The sequence below is a fragment of the Cupressus sempervirens genome, chromosome 2, assembly GCF_028749045.1.
Source record: "Cupressus sempervirens isolate cs-2001-9-10 chromosome 2, ASM2874904v1, whole genome shotgun sequence".
In the NCBI taxonomy this organism is placed as follows: domain Eukaryota; kingdom Viridiplantae; phylum Streptophyta; class Pinopsida; order Cupressales; family Cupressaceae; genus Cupressus; species Cupressus sempervirens.
Genome location: NC_143119.1, coordinates 770,661,425 through 770,679,884, shown reverse-complemented (window position 1 = coordinate 770,679,884; position 18,460 = coordinate 770,661,425). Strand labels below are relative to the sequence as shown.

At 37.4% G+C, this 18,460-nt stretch overlaps 1 protein-coding gene across 8 annotated transcripts in view; it reads left to right on the top strand.

Annotated features, from left to right (window-relative positions):
• The window catches only part of DBE1 (debranching enzyme 1), a 360,131-nt gene that overhangs the window by 242,015 nt on the left and 99,656 nt on the right, over positions 1-18,460 (top strand). For all 8 annotated transcript variants that reach the window (XM_089815520.1, XM_089815524.1, XM_089815521.1 and 5 more), the window contains one exon: positions 11,698-11,777. In XM_089815520.1, coding sequence (XP_089671646.1) covers positions 11,698-11,777 — 80 coding nt within the window. The remainder of the gene's footprint in view (positions 1-11,697; positions 11,778-18,460) is intronic.

Genomic DNA, 18,460 nt, shown 5'->3' with positions numbered 1-18,460 from the left:
TGATATGCATGTGCCTTGCTATCTAATATATTTTATTCAATGCCAATTTGTTTGACCCTTTCTTTATTATTAGATGGGGGTATGTGGTTTATCCTTGTTACCTTCTTGTCGAAAAAATCTTGGTATGTGTGTTGGGTATGTTCGCACCCTCCTTTCCTAAATGGAGTCCTTTGATGATTAGGATTATGTGTTGGTATTTTTTGGACTGCTTGTACTTCTTGGCAATTTGTTAAACTTCTCAAAATGGTTTCTTTTCCTCTGTGATAATTATATTCTTTGTTTCCTCTCTATGTTTCCCCCTATTCATTCCCTACTGACTATGTATGACATTGTTTTTGATTGTATTACTTCTACAGAATGGTCATTGCATTGGAATTTGAGGTAGATGTTTATCATCTTGTCCACAATATCATATGATCGTTTTTGTTGATGATCAAAACCATCGTTTGCTTCTTTACTGTCTGCTACCCGAGAGAAATTATAAATAATCATATCCATACTTTCATGCTCCGCCCGATGTGTTTGTGATCATCTTCCTTCATATGCAAATTTGAACCATCATGCCCTTGGCACTAAGTTTTGTATTTTAATATTTATTTATTTATTATATTAATTTTAATATTATTGAATGTAATCTTCTTATTATTGTTTTATTCTTTTTGTAATTTTGCTAATATCATTAGTTACAAAATTGTATTCATTATATTATCATTAATTATTATCTATTTATTAAATACTTGTTCTTAATTCTTATTAGTATTTTGAAATGTATCATACTTTATCGATGATTATTTAACATTATATTGCATTATTTATATATTATTATGTTATATCGATTAGTATATAAATTAATATACTTAATTGAATAATAAATTATATTATAATTTAATTATTCATTTTATTGTTATTATATTAGAGGAAAGTAGGGGACATGACAAGCCCAATCAAACACAAGAAGACAGGGCCCCTCACATTATAGAGTTGTTGAGGACAATTGAGTTGACCAAGGAGTCGAAGGACATCTTGGTCATGGTATCTTCGAACTAATCTTTGAAGCACTATCTCTCAAGCATAGGTAGGGAACCAAGGCCCTTGCTAACCTGGGGCTGCATGACAAGTCTCAAGATGAAATGGGGTCCAGAGAACTTGACCCCGAAGTATAGGAGGAAGTGATCCCAATCTCCTCGACTTGAAAGTAAAAGTAGAGAAGCAAGGTCTCCAAGCAATTGAAGATGATTGTCTAGGTCTTGCCCAGGTTCACAACTAATTGATGTGAATTGCAAAAGGTGACCAACCCATCCAAAATCTGCTGGAGTACCTCCAAAGATCAAAATCTAGTATAAGTAGCAACCATCAACAAGGATCGAGATGTCCTAAAGGAAAGCCTCAAGCTCCTCAGTGTAGATACCAAAAAGAATAAAGGAGAGAGGGCAGGCCTGCTTCACCTTGATGGTGCTTCGAAACTCCCATTGGAGTCCTGAACCTTCTCACCACACACTGGTAAAACCTCATGATAGTTGTCAATAAAGTCTCATATGCCCCAATGTTTTAAGGCTCTAGATGAAAGAAGCTCAAGGAATAGAATCAGAGGCTTCGCAAAAATCAACACAAAAGTAGTAAACTTTTGTTGAACAGTGCTGAGCCTCGTCAATGATAGTCCATAGAGTCAAAATATGGTCCATGGTCTAAAAGTGTGTATGAAAACTATCCTGCGCCCTAGCTCGATAGTGTCAATGGTCAAGCACCATGGACACAATAGTATTTAGCATAGTGGCATAAAGTTTGGCAAAAGTATGCCCAACCATGATGGTCTTGTAGTTGTTAGGGTGCATAATTGACCTAGTGTTAGAGATCAAATAAATAATATGCCTTGAACAAGAGTTGGGAAAGCCAGGAAACCACTCTATTGTAGAGCATTGTGAGAAAGGAGCCCAAAATTGTTATATGAAGCTTGAAGAGGTCTGCTTGGAACCCTTCCTCATTTGTAGTCCTTCTACTGTTCACTCATCTAATTGTCTCATTGACATTGGAGAACGTGAAGAGATGACAATGAGGCTGAGGGGTGAGGTGTAGAGGGGCTTGGTCAAGGATCTCATAAAGAGTGACAGTGTGGGAGCTATGATCCAAGGTGGACTAGGGGGAGGATGGCAAGGGAACATTGTACACTATAAGAGCTTCGAAGATTGTAGGCGAATCTACATTACAATGTGAAGAATATCTACTCCTCGTGGTAAAGAAGGTGGCGGTAGGGGAGCCTCAACTGGACAAATGTGTAATGTTACGTGCTAGCAATGCAATGTATAAAACACGATTAGCAAATTATTTGGTACTAATGGCAATCTACATGTTCCTGAATGGGGTTCATATGGTGTGGGAGGCTATCGTAGAAGTATGTCGTACGGTGGAGAATCAAGGGATGTGCAGGTGGAAGTACAGATGAGTCTATATGGTACGGATTGAAGACCATACAATGGTAGTTGGAGGGGATGTCGTATAGTAAGGTTATGAGGGTGGGAGTGAAGGTATGGTGGGAACAATTTGGAGACTATACGATGTGAATAGAGAGGCTGTACGGTGTGGATAGGGAGAGTCGTACGGTGGCTTAAGGATGGTTGTATGGTGGTCTATGATGGCATATGGTGGTGATGGAGGTTTTTTGTATGAGGTGAGTGCCAAGATGGTTGTACAGTAAGCTGTACAATGGACAAATGAAGGATGGGAGGCGAAGCACGGTGGTGTGGGAAGATGGTAAGAGTGAAGACCGTACGGGCAATGAGGAAGCCATACGGAAATGTCCAGACACCATGCATTTAAGTATTTGTGCCATGCGGAAAATGCAGTCTTGTTCCTACATAAGTAGATTCAAACACAATAATAGAAAACTTGAATATGAACAATCCTTCAATTAATATATGCTGAAAGATGATGCTCTGATTTGCTAGATCTGAGCAAAGTGTTATAGGTGATGGAATAGGGTGAGGGTTAAATCTCACCGAAACCGGAATAGCCAAGTAGGGAAGACCTTTCACTTTTGAAATGGCGAACAACAGAGAATCCCAACTGGAATTCACAATACAAAGAAATATTCCAAAAATGCCTGACTAAAGACTACCTACAACCCATGCTTAAATACCCATTTGGAAAACTTTCCGAGGGTGTACAATGATACTCGATGACGTCTTAAACTACGAAAACAAAACAAAATTGGGTCCGAGATATATTAAATCAATTGGCCCATTACCAATAGTTTGATAAATAATATATTTTATAATAGGAACATTACAAAACAAGGGGAAGAAGGTGGAGAAAGCCAATCAAACCAAATGGTGAAAGGACTAACATTCATTGTTAAACCATTGGCTCATGAGGCAAGTGCCCCTACACTTGGGGCTGCGTGAAAGGGAGGAGGTTCAATGGAGAATGGAGAGTAAGGCAGACTCCCACATCGCAACAGCCAACAAATTGAATATAGAGGGAGCATCCCCCGAATGAGTTAAGGAAACCTAGGTCAGGAGCCCATTAAGATGTTGGACCAAGAGGTCACAGTTGGTCTCAAAGAAGCAAAAGTTGGTGTGGGTGGGGAGGATCACCTCAAGAGGGGAGGGTACACTAAGGGGGTGGGAGGGGGGTGGACACCCTGAGGGTAAGGCTAAGGAGGGCATAGTTGGCCAAGGAAAGGGGAGAAATTGTGAAGTAGTTGATGTAGGTAATGGAGGTATGGGAGAGAGCATAGTCAAGAACACTCACCACCACATTGAGCTTAGCAGGTGAAAAGACCTGTACTAGAAAAACACAAAACCTGTTCAAGATTACTAGGTCTGACAACTTGCATAATTATAGCAGATGATGACTGTACCTAGTGAGGGGTCCTTGACCGTTCTTTGAGGAATGTTGTAAGCCTAGGGTGCCCAGATTGAACTCCATTGTGCAAATTAAATCCAACCTACAGTTGTGGGGGGGGGGGGGTCCAAAGGTGTTTGTTCAATGGATTGAAGTATCCCATGATGATTATGTCACCCATGAGAAAAACTTTGGCAATGTGCTCCTAAAGGTCTTCAAAAGGATCCCTACTCTATGTTATGAACTATATAGTTTAAGGAAGACAACAAAAAGTAGCACACTGCAATGAAGATATAACTATGCTGTGACATTGTGTAAATGCGAATCCAAATGAATTTGGCAAAGTAGTTGGAATGAACCATATAAGTCGTGCTAAAGATGTGATCTCTGACTACATAGGCAACCTTGCCAGACCCCCTGACCCCATTAGAGAAGTTCACTTCATCCCTGAAAGAAAACAACCATTGAAAACTGGAGATGCCAAGGAGAGGAGCATATCTCTCATGGGTCTTCGTGACAAGGAGAATGTCAACCGAATCAAGAGCATCTTGAAGAAGACTTGACAAGAACTATAGGTTACCATTGTCATGCTAGCAGTGACATGCAAAGAACCACTATAAGGTTTCGTACATACCCAACTACAACGACAACTGTCATTTGGCCTTAGTGGCCAATCTCGATTCCCATCTAGAAGCAGAATTCCAAATAATAACTCTGAGGTCCCCGATAAGTGCATACTTCTCATTGTACCTAGTCTCCACAACAAGTCCTCAAGGTTGCTTTAGCTCTCTCACCTGTGATCTAGTGAGATCCTCATCAAGAAAAATCTTATTAGAAAGTTTCTTCTTTGATCTAAGAACTCGAAGACAACTAGACAAGGAAACGAATCCATGCCTCATTGAGTGTAATGTTTGTAATGTCTAGTTGGTCGCTGAGGAAAGAGCGACCCACGGAGATAAGATCAACAGAAGAGGAGCAAAGGCCTTGAACTCTAAGATTTGGGTCACAAGCTTGCCTAACCCACTCATTGGTTAGCTTAGCTTGTACAAGCTTTTCCACATCAGAAGGGTGTAGAGCTAGTGGTGTTTCTGTCACAAGAGAGGTTTGCTTGCTTTCAAGTTCAATTTGTCTTTCCTTGATAAAACTGATTTCTCGGGCGTATTCTTATTGAAATTTACTTGTGGTTGAAGGTCTATAGTTTCTACTTTCAACATCTAAAGGTTAGAGTCAATGTGTAGCCACAAATCAGCTAGAGCAGTAGAAAGGAAGTTAACGCTATCTCGCATGCTAAGGTTCACCACCTCTAACTTGGCCATGCAATCTATATGTTTGTGATAAGGAATTGGCATGGAGCACACTTGTATCTTGCCTTGCATTGTAAGTTAGCTAAGTAGAAAAGCCAGGACGAAGAGAGTAGACATGATAGGAGGGAGGGTGCTAAGAGAAAGGAACAACAAAGATGAAATCACAACTTGCTACCAACAAATAGCCCCAAAATAAATCTACTCCAATGAGTTGAAGAGGTTGTAGTAGCAAAAGCGGCTAGAAGACTTAGTGGAAAAACGACGCCAAGAGACTATTGCTCGCTAGTAGTAGAAATGCACCCCACATCCAAGCAATGAAACAATTAAGCAGAAAATTTTGTAATTGTAGCATAGAGACAACTTACAAAATGATCATGAACCACAACCGCACAGGTAGACCCAAATCAAAAGCAGGCAACAGGAGCTAAGCAAAGAAAGGATGCAAGTGAGTAAGGAGGACTATAGGTATTGGGAAAAAGCCCGTCGAATTGCAAAGGAAGACACAATAGGAGAAAGTAAGAGCAAACACACCAATATTTCAATCTCGGGATTATATCAATCAACTTCTTTGAAGATATATCTATCACTGTTGTTTGTATTGCTTATAATGCAACATCTTTATTTGCGGTTGCTATGTTGGCATGTCGCTGTCTTTAGCATTCACCTTTTTGGATTGAAGTACATAAGGAAAAGGTGTGATTTCATATGTACTGTCATATCAAGAATATCCTCTAGATTATGTCAAGCTGTTTTAGAATATTTAGGAGTAAGGATATTATAAATACCCAAAGAAATCATTAACATGTGTGTTACAATGTGTTTACTGTACAAGGTAAAAAGATACTTATCGCATTCAGTAGATTAAGATGTAACACAAAACAAATACTTTATTCATACAATGTTATATACAGAGTCGATTTTGTATATTAACACACAATTTCAAAAATATTATTTCTTATCTATTTATGTTGATGTTTTGTAGCTTTATTCGGATAAATAACATAAAGATATGTATATGTATGAGAGATATATATAAACTTATATAATTTTTATATTAAGAGATATTACATATTTATAATATATAATATATAACTAAGAGATTATAATAATGTTAATGAACAGACATGTCCCATGAGGGGACATGTCCATTCTCTCACTCTCTTATAAATATAAGAGGTGACTACATGTGAAAAACACATAACAAAAATAATGGCAATGTTTAGTACATTTATAGTAGATCACAGAAATCAGCATGTTATCAGAGCAAGGTTCCTTCTATAAAGCCTAAACAACTTGAAGGTAGATCCTAGGCAAAGATCATGGAGAAATAATTAGAGACAAACCAATAAATATCGAATCAAGCATAGGGAAGTACAAGTGGCATATATTAAGTAACGTGGGTCATCCCATCAAAGTAGTAGACACTAGTGCTGCCGAGAAAAGTCAAGGGACTGACTGAGTGTGTCCTCCATTCACATATAGAATAATGTCGCTGTAGTAGGTAATAATTGGTTTCCAAAAGGAGAGGTGAGTCAAAACAACTGAATGCCATTGGAGAAGCAATTGCTGAGAATCCACACATTTCACTTTGTAATGCATTGGAAACCCTAAATGAACAAGCATTTGATTCACATACATCACATTTTTCTTGCTAATTTCTCCTTCAACAAAGCTACATTTGGGCGGGATATCAAGAACTTTAAATATTGTCCCTAATTGGGTAATATAATTTAATGGCCTGAATAGTATTGGAGCCAAAAGCAAAAACTCAATCTTTGCTCGAGCAAGTGAATATGGTTCAAGCAATCCCACTTTAGAACAATCAAAGAATGCACAAAGATTTCTCAGCCATTGTGAATTGCTAGACATCGACAAATCCTTTTTTGTTGCTTAAGATGATGTATGATGCTAAGTTTATGCCAAGTACTCATGGTTACCTGGAGACTTGTCTCCTCCCTTAAAGGCACATCTCGCATATGCAGACACGTCCCATAGACTTTTCGCATCTCCGAAGACCTAAAAAAAGGTTAGAGACTTCATGTCAAAGTCTCCTAATCCAATAAGTGAAGTCTCCCCGAAATCTCCTGATAATAAATAATTGTAAAATATATTATTAAATTATTTTATGTATTTTAGCCCTCATTTTAATCTTTTTTAATGCAAAAATTTAGAGCAATGACAATTTAAATGATCTTTGAGAGCATGATAGTTGGAGACCTTGAGATGGATGATCACAACCTTGTGGAGTAGATGATAGTACCATCAACACATTAGTACTAGATAGATTTTTGGTTTGTTTATTGTATTAAGTTTGTTCATTTTTGTTTGCATATTGGCAATTTAGCATCAAACTATACTTTTTTTAATTTAAAATTTGAATATTTAATGATAATCTCAGTGATTATCAATCTAATATGATGATGATCATATGCAATATTTGGGAAACAAGTATCACTATGAGATACAGTAATTTTATTATGTGAGTTTCGAAATATTTGACTCTATATTAATTTGACATTACTATTATCATTTACTTTAGTCTTTTGGTTTTACCATATTACTATTTTGTATTTAGTATTAGACTCTTTAAACTATTAAAAAAAATTGCCGTCTCCAAGTGCCCCCGTCTCCTATTTTTTAAAAATTGTCATATTGGTACTGGTACCAGTATCGGAGACCTCCAAGTCTCCCCGTCGCTTGGTGACCTTGACTTTGACCTTTAACCATTTGATGAAGGCACATTTTAGGCTTCAAAAATATCGAGGAATTGTGAGTAGTAAAAGGCAAAAATGAATAATAAAAGGAAAAGCGGTAGTACCTATTATTTATTGAAAAGTGAACGTGTCTTTGGTAAAAATAAATTAACCCACCCTCATCAACAAGTTTGAAAAGATGCAAATCTCTTTAATTACCAGTGAGAAAGGACAAAAACTTGTGGAATATTGGCTTTGGATGTCAAGTCAAACAAATTAAGTGCTAAGTAGGTCTAGGTGGAGTGAGATGATGTGGAGAGTCCAATCACATGGTGGAAAATGGATTATAACTACCTACCATGTAGTGTCTATCCCACGCGGACACCTGGAGGGTAAGAAATGAGGGAAGTTACGGAAGACCAATACCGTACCCCTTGTTTCGACCCCTTATTCCAAGGTGGTATGTTCATACCAAAGGCGATATAAATATTTACACATTGCGTTAAATGGGGCATATCTGCATGGATTTGGAGTACCTAATTCACTCAATTATCGTGTAGATACATGGAAGGATGCATAATCGATATTGACGATAAAACATTGACAAGTATAAAGCGAAGGTATTAGAGGCATCAAGGACCGATCGTTTAAGGGTAGGAACTGAGGTATGTTTTCGTGCTAATACTCATTCCATGTGAAATTATAATTCAAAGATTTAAGGTATGATGGATTATTTATATATATATATATATATATATATATATATATATATATATATATATATATATGTATGTATGTATGTATGTATGTATGTATGTATGTATGTATGTATGAAAAGTATATGTAGAAAGTTGTATATGGATATATATGAACTTACATTAATGCAATGAGAATGACATTATGTTCTTTTGACATATGAAGTTATAGTAAACCACTATAATTTTTAATGAACAACTTTTTTTTATTAGAATATTAATGTCTAAAAGAATGGAAAACTAGATAAAAGGATATTGATGTGCAAATAAGTATTTTATTTATCTAGTCAGTGTGGTCTCTCTCTTATATGTACTATACGAGCTATTTGCCTTTGATTTTTTCCTCCAAGAATGTTCTTATAGGAAGAGGGACCCTGACATTTCATTCAGGCAACCTTGAAAGAGAGGGAGTAGATAGAGGATATGATTCAGTCAACCTTCGGTGATCTCAATCATATTCAAATAGAGTAAACCATGTTATGATGGATTGTCCAATGATCAATAAATTGTAGCAGTCAAGAGGATTGTGATTCATGAATATACCTCATGACTATGTGATTTCTGACGACTTCCAAATGTTGTTACTTGTATTTGGAGAAGTTATTGAAAGGTGATGATCTTACAATAACTTAATTTTCTATTATGATGGATATCTTACAATGTCCATGAAGATCATGACAGATTATAATTTGCGCAGTGGATGTTTATATGGTAAGCATTATGAGAGTTTGTGTGCACATACCTTAAAAACATTTTATGAGTACATGGTGAATGTTATGCATATTGATATTCTGGAAGGCCATTACATAGAGTACGTGGTGAATATCACGTCTTGATGTTCTCAAAGGCCATTACTCATAGAGTACTTGGTGAATATCATGTGACTTGATGTTTTGGAAGGCCATTATTCACTAGTATTTGGTTAATATCTTATATCTCAACATTCTAGAAGCCCACTACTCAAAGTATTAGGTGAATATCATTGATATTTGGGAGGCCAATGCTCATGATATCAAACATTTTTGAGTAATTGGTGAATATCACGTATTCTAGGAGACCAATACTCATGATATCAAATGTGATATCAAACCTTATTTGATATTTGGTGAATATCATGTGTTGAGATTCTGGAAGACCAATACTCTTGATATCAAATGTGATATCAAAATCTTGAATATCTTTTGATCAAAGATATTCGTATATCACATTGAGTTAATATATGGTCATGTGTTTATCCTCCCTAGCTAAGAGGGAGTGTTGATGTTTTGTAGGTTTAATTAGATAAATAAAATCAAGATATGTATATATATGAGAGATATATAAAATTAAATATATACATATGTAATATTTTTATTAAGAGATATTTTATATTTATAATACATAATATATAACTCAAAGATTTTAATTATATTAATGCACAGACATGTCCCATGAAGGGACATGTCCATTCTCTCACTCTCTTATAAATATAAGAGGTGGCTGTATTTGTAAAACACATACCAAATATAATGGTAGCGATTGTTACATTTGCAGCAGATCATGGAAATCAACATTTTATACCATGCTAATGATGGGATTTTGGTCAATTGTGCAACACAAAATGATTCACAAGAAGATGTCAAGTGTATTCTTTCCAAAGGAATGCCAATGAATTAGTATAAAGGTGCATAGATTAATCCCTTTGCTTCCTCATCTAAATTCTATTGTTTTCTTACCTAAGTTATTGCTTTCTTGTTTGTGTATTTGTAGGCTCTATACATTTTTGTGCAAGAATGGATCACATTGTGATTTGTTCTTATGTAACAATATGCTTGAGTTAGTTGTCATGTGCAAATATTATTATAAAATTTATGGTGCTTTGATAGATGCTTTTTAAAGACTAAATGTTTTTTATAGACTTGTATGCAATCACATGATCTTGTATGTCATGAATGCTCTTATGTGTTCTTGTGTTCTACATAGATGTATTTGTGGTTGAAAAAAAATGTTTTATATGAGATTGGATGGTTGTCAAATATGGAGCAAAGAGAAGGGGGAGTCTTTCCCTTAACTTATTTGTTGATAGTTGGCTAGAAAAGATGCTTTGGCCTAGGTTTTTTATGGTCTCTTGGTATATGCTTACTATTTAAGCCATTATGTTCCACACTCTCTTCCATGTAATGATGTTGTTACATTAGCATCTTAGGACGTAGATACATAGCTGCACTAGATGCCATCACCTTGATATTTTTGAGGTGCTAGGGATCCTCGTGCAAAGTCGGGTAACATTTATGTCAGAAAGGATTTTAGAGAAGTATAAAGCTTCATAGTTGGGTGGAAAAATGCTCCAACAATGTTCTTGCCTGTGCTGTGCTCGAGGGGGATAGGTGTCGCATGTCTATGTCAAAATTGTCGTCAATTATGTACATTCTATCTGACTGTATTGTCTCTTGTAAAGGAATTTGTTTGCTTGTGTTCTCTTGTTTAAGCTGATGGAGTTTGACATAATGTTGAAATCTAATATCATATCTCTATTCTTATATATTTGAGAAATTGCTTTAATGTGTACTGAATTATGTGTGAGATAAACAGTAATTATGTAATTTAATTTTTTAATAATATGGAGGTCCTTATAGTTTCATTGAAAATGAATAAACAATTGAAATGTTGATATATTATATTTTATCTTGGTGATATATTAACAATTAAAATGAATGTATTCTTGTACCTTGACACTTGCAAGTAGATTGTTTAACCAGCAGAAACAAACTTATATAGATTCTAAGATTCCATGAATTACTTGGAAATTATATTTTCAAGCAGAAATTTAATAATTATGAATGTGAGCTTAAGGACATTGTGTTACTTTTTATATTTCTTCATTGTTCTTACTATTGAGAAGTAAATGAAATATTAAAAAGAGCTTAACTGACCTGTTATCTTGAGTTTTGTATTTTTTATAGAGGATGGTTGTTTTTATAAGTCAAATATGAAGTACAATTATATTGTAAAGGGTGTGGTTTTGTGTGCATTGATCAAGAAAATTTCTTACACAATTCACTATGAAATCTTGATTACTAGAATGAAATTATATATATTTACAAGAGGATAATTTGTCTTTTGTAGAGTAAAAGTTTTTTGAAGATAGAAAATCTTAATTGGCATGGACATCATCCAAATCAACCTCAATGGGAAGATCCAAGCAGGTACTTTCTTCTTAAGCTTGCAAAATATAAAAGGATCATGTAGTTTGTTTTACATCTCTTGCTCTCTCATCCTGATGATGGATCACGTAGTGTGATTCAAAACGTTGATGGTAAAAATCTCCACACAATCTAATCCAGAAACTGATTTACATAACTATGATGGATTGTGGAAATCTGATCGCATTAAAGGATATTATTTGTTAAACCAAATGAAGTCATACGTAGCTAGGACCCTTTTTTATGCTCCAATGTCGTTGGGAGACATTTTCATCATGTTATGTTTTTCAATATAACTTTGTGTTCTTTTCAGATAATAGCCACCAAGACATGAAACTAGTTCTTAATCATAAGATCCAAATCTGTAATGAACCCAACTGGCTCACACTACTGACTTTATGAATTCTTCAAGAAATTAAGCACAATACTGATATATGTGAATAACTGCTCCAACTAATTAGAGCAATTAATACATTTCAAATTATTCTAGAATTAAAATCTTACAAATTTATTTCCTCCAGTTATTTCAACAGAATGCAACTCCAATTTAGTGATGAAGCAAATGAGATACTGAAAATAACCACAGCTAAATGCCAAACTGAATATATTGCAATATGAAGATTTTCACAAATTACTGCTGCAATGTGTTTAAGAGATTTACAATTCATTAGCCACCAACTTATACTGCAATGATAGAGAAAATTGCAAACAATGGTTGAAGAAACCTGATTGGTGACAAACAGTTCCCCAATTTGTAGCATTTGACAATGCTCTGGACTGAATACATGATGCCACCATTCACCCAAACATGGTGCTTTAGCAGCCAGGATCTCCAACAGTTGAACAGGGACATTAATTACGGATGCCTGACCTGTTTCCAGTTCCACAGTAGGGCTGAATGTCACGTCAAGAAAGACCCCGAAATTAATCTGTAATAACTGCCCAACTGTAACAATTTTCAGTCACCTGATAGGGCTTGGAATGCCGTCCAGAACCCTAGCTAACTGTGATGCCAGGGCTGGAAATGTAGTGCCTCAAGTGCAGATTTATTTCACCCTCAGAACAGAAATGATCAATGCCTAACAATAGGAGAACGTAGGTGCTTGCTGCAATCACAGAATCACTGAGAATGCAACAGAAATTCGTTCCAGAATTCGCATTTAAATCAGTCACCCTATATCCACACCAAACCCCAATTCTGAACACTTCAAATTGTAAGTTTGACCTCCACAGTTTGCAGGAACAACTGCAATTAATTTCTCAGTCACTAGCAAAGTTTTCCTAGTCACAGCAAATACAAAAAGAAGACACCAAAATTCAGATTTAGCAAGGCCAGTAATAACCTACTATACCTCAACGGTAGATTCGATACATAACTCTGATTCCAAATTCTTCAGAAAAAAAGTGCCCCTCAACCAGAGTAGATTCAGTAAGAGGAATCTCTAAATTCAAACCCTCAAAGCAAACCACTATACTTCAGCAGTGGAAGATGATCAAATTCAAACCCTTAAAACTTTAGCAAAGGCACAGATAATTAGAACCTAGGAAAGCCACAAAAGAAAATAAATATTCAAGAGTTCTTTTTCCAATGAAATGAGCTCATATTTATAATGCTTTGTTGATAAAAGTTTCCAAGAGAACTCAACCTCTGAAACTGTGAAAGTTTCCCAAAGAACTCAGCTCTTGGAACTTTCCAACACAATTTCACTTTTTATATTTAATACTTGGCTTAGGCATATAATAAACGGCCCCCTTCCAATGATGACTTAACCCTCAACTTAAGTAAAATTATAAACTTAAATTATAACTTTATACTAAGCCATTTAATAATGTAATAATAATTTGACCACTAAAAATATAATAACTCCCAAAATACTCATCACTTAAATATGGCATCTGAAGTGGAGTTATACCTATTATTTCTCCATGTGACCAAATGCGTTTTCCAAAAATAGAAAGGGTCCATCTCAATCAACACCTGACTTACCACAAATAGTAAGTACACAAATCTAAGCCCCAATGAAGTCCAATCTGAACCAAACGAACACCAACCTGTAACTTATTGAATTATGAAGAAGACAAGACTCTCCTAATCCAAGCCACTGCCTCAAAAGACCCTCTATCCACAATAATTAGCCTATGAGGATCAAAATAATAGGCTAATCCTTGAAACTACGATGTTGGCAAAATTGGGGACAATACAAAATCCAAAAGAATGATATTATAATTTCCAAAAGAATCATATTATAGTTTTCAATCTAGGCGACTTGGATAACGTCTGTACTCTTTGATCCACAAATCAAATAGTAATAATATTGCGTATGTTGAAAGGATAATTACTTTCTAATCATAAATATAGATTTTTGAGAAACCTAAAACATTAAATGATGTAATTGTGTAATATTCACATCCAACCCTAATAGGAGACATTACAAATGACATCAAAGCTATCATCCTACCATCATGTTAATGCACCAAAGCCAAAAAGTGCAAAGGGACTTAGAAAGGAAGCAAACAACAAGCTATGCAATGAGTGAACCAGTAATCAATGAACTAAGAGCTTTAATGGAAATAACAACTAGGAGATTAATTTAGTGAAATGAAAGAGCCATGGAACTCATGAAGAATTGCAAAATCTGAATGATTTAATAAGTGACCTTAGAAACCATAGTGGGAAGGGCATTAGTACAAGTCATTCAAAAAAAATAGCTGAATCAATACACCCCAAATTAAGAAACTATCCTTCCTACTTAGAAGGGAAACAACTAGTGAGGAAGAAGGAAATAATCAGCATACTCATAGCACAAAACAACTCAACAATGTATCTAAGGTAAAGTCCCAAGATAATAACAAATATATCCTTCAATGATTATTGCAAAGAAAAATGACTGGAGGCCCCTAGAAGGGAAAAATAATGGTGTAACAAGGAATTAAAACAAAAAGCAAATAAGGGTGTCATTCCCAATTTTGATGGATCTAACAAAATCACTACCTAGGGTTGGCTGTTAATATTAAAAACTTACTTGACCCTTAAATCCCATGACAAAAGAAGATGCAATCCAATTCATCATCTTACATTTGGAGTGTTGTCAGGAAATAGTGTATCAGGATGTATCCGTTAGCGTATCGGGTGCATCCCGTTAGTGTGTTAGGGTGCATCCCGTTAGTGTGTCGGGTGCATCCTGTTAGTGTATCAGGATGCATCCTGTTAGTGTATTGCGTGCATCTCGTTAGTGTATCAGGATGTATTCCGTTAGTGTATCAGGATGTATGTTGTCGGTATTGGCCAATAGGGTGTGTATCGGGATGTATCAGGAAGTCTCTTATGTATCAGGATGTATCGGAAAGGTTCTATTATTGTAGCCGACATATTGTATGTGGCCGACAGATACCTTCGGGAAGGTTCCTCGAATAGTATTTATAACCCCTTCGGGATCATTGTAATCATCTCATCTTAGCATCAGAAGCATAATGTAATATATTGGCGTATGCGAATATAATAAGGAGTTCTGCTATTCTCATCTGCTATTTCTGCTCATTGTTTGTGTGCATTAATTTCTTTATCCAGTACGGTAAACATTTGGCGCCATTGCCCGATGGACCTAGAAAGGCAGGTGAATGACGAGTAATGCCGAATCAGCTGAACAAGAATAAGAACAAGCTGAAGGAAAATGACAAAATACACACAGCACAAGGAAATCTAATTTTGGCACAACAAGCCGAATGCAGAAAGAGGTTCCAAAAAATTGCTGCCGATGGACATAGAAGTGCAGAAGCATTGTTAGAGGAGACTCGATAGCGGGTGGAGTTGGTGGAAGAAGCACGGGAGGAATTTTTGAGTTGGTGTTCGCCGAGGGAAGAGAATCCAAACGTAGGAGAATCGACTCGCACGGCTCGGAGTGCCAAAGGAGCAAGAGCGTGGAGTGAACTCTTCGTCCATGATACACTTCTAGAAGGGACATATTCGCTGAGTGGAGACCTTTCTTCACCAAACAGCACAGCTGTCGAGATACCAAGCATTAGTGTCGGGATATCAAGCGTCAGCATTGGGATACCAAGCGTCAATGTCGGGATGGCGGGACCAAAGGAGAAGTTGCCTAAATTTGATGGTGATGAAGTAGCTGATCCCATCCGACATTATAAAACTTGTGAAACAATTTGGAGGGCTAATGGCGTATCGGATACAAACAAATGAGTGAGGCAATTTCCAACAACCCTACGAGGTGTCGCAATTGATTGGTTTACGAGTACCGATCCACAAAAGTTAAGCAGTTGGGATGACATTAAAAAGGAGTTTATTGCAAAATTTCAACTCGTATGCAATGATAATGAAGTTGTAGCAGAGATATTCAATACTAAGTAGGGGAAGAATGAAACAGTCCGAGTCTTCGCCAGGAAGTTGAAGGACTTGATCAATAAAATGGAGAATAAGCCGGTTGATGGGCTACAGAAAAGATGGTTCATTGAAGGCCTTCACTCGAAGCTGCGAAAGAAGATGAAGATCGTGCCACCATCGACATACACTGAAGCGTACAATCGGGCAATGAACCTCTAAAGTGAGCAGAAGACAAAGAAGAAGAAGAGTAGCTCGTCCGATTCAGATGATGATGAACCTTTAGGAGAAGGAAGCAGCGACGATGAAGGCAGTAGCAAAAAGGTTCGCGCTCTTCAGAAGGACATGATTCGGATGATGAAGGAGTTCAAGAATATGAACAAGGAGACTAAGGGCAATGAGCTATGGTGCACAGAGTGCAAGAAAGAAGGCCATGCGAAGGGATCTTGCTCGAAAGATCAATTTTGTGAAATTTGCCAAATTATGGGACATTCGATAAAGGAATGCCCTTTCAATCTGAAAACAAGAACATCGTAGCAAGTGTTCCTGACACAGGAAGCGTCCGCGCCTGGAGGGAGCGGGAACAACAGTATGGAGGGTGCCACGTCAAGAGGATACAGAAATAATTGGTGCGGTCAAAACAACAACAGCAATAGCAGCAACAACAATAATGGCAGGAGGAGTCGAATCCAGTATGATGCGAATGGTTGGTCGATAGTTCAATGCCGCAATTTGTGGGGTCACTTCGCCTAAGAGTGCACCACGGCGAACACACCAAAGTTGTTATGCAGACGGTGTGGACCTGGCGATCATGACGATGCTAAGTGCCTGAAGTCGGGAGTAAACTTGATCACCGTCGAGATGGACGAAGAAGAGGTTTTGGCCATCACTCGGAAGCAAGTGAAAGTGTTCCTTGATCCGGTAGAAGAAAAGAAGAGACTGGAGGAAGCACGGGCAGAGATCCAAAAAGCAACGCAGGCAGAAACGACACACTTGAAGGATATGACTGGTACCTCTGCACAGAACATCGTACGACAAATATTACAAACCGAGGTAACCGTCAGGATAAATGATTTGTTGCTCACTATGCCTCAACTCCATACGACACTCACAAATATAGCTCTGATTGTTAAGCTACCAGTTGAACAGGGAAGGGAGAAACAAAGTGGCACAAGTGCAAAAGACCCGATGCTATTAGCGCTTTCATTTGGACGCCATCCGACAGTTGTCGAAATGGGCATTCTCAAGACTGTACTAACAGACACGATTGTGGACGGAGGGTCCGGTGTCAATGTGCTACCAGAGAATACCTGGAGAAGGTTGGGACAGCAAACATTGTAGCCACCTACGTTCCAGCTGCTAACGATCGATCAACATGGAATCAAACCATTGGGAGTCCTGACAGCACAACCAACGACGATTGGAACATAGGCATTCCTGCTCGACTTCGTCGTCATTCCGCTGAAGAGGAGAGGGTACGATGCTATTCTAGGCCGTGGATGGCTAGTACAAGTAAGGGTTAAGCAGGACTAGAAGAAGAATACTCTCTTAATGGAGCATGGAGGTAGAAGATTCATAATTGACTTGCACACACAAATGGTAGGTGAAGAGGCAGCATCATCAGACTCAGAAGGTGAAAGCAAGCATGATGATGAGGGGAAGAAGAGAATGGAATCTGATAAAGAGGGAGTATTGAGACTGGAAGGACGGTCAAGTGAGGACGATCTAGACTCGTTGAATGGCCTTTTTCACTGGCAGATGGAGGATTACGAGCTCTTTCTAAGCTGTAATATGTTAAGGGTTGACGAAGGTAAGAAAGAAGAAAGAAATGAATGTCCGAAGGAATATAGAGAAGCGGAAGAAGGAAAGACGGTTACGGCTAAAGCTGCAAAGAAGAACACAGTACGAACCTAGAAGAAGGAAAGATTCCACTATATGACCCCGTAGAAAGAAAGTGTTACGTCGAACCACGGATATAGTAGAAAGGTGTCGGTAGCAAGGAAGACACATCATACGGTCTGCATAGGAAACAAAGCGGAAGGGTTCAATAAAAGTTGCAGCAGTACGGAGTGGACGTGTTATTGATGGCCAGAAGGGGCAGCTAACAGAGTCCATGGTATCGAGATTTGGGAACAAACTGGGCGTTATGGAAAGCCGGATGGAGAGATCATGTACCTTAAATAAACTTGATGAGTGACAATTGCGGGCACAAGGGGCCACGGAGGTGACACAAAATAGGCACAAAGCATGGCATGATAGACACCTGAAATTGAACAAGTTCCAACCGGGATAGTTGGTGTTGAAGTATAATGGACGGAACGAGATCAAACCAGGTAAGTTTCAAGTGATAAGG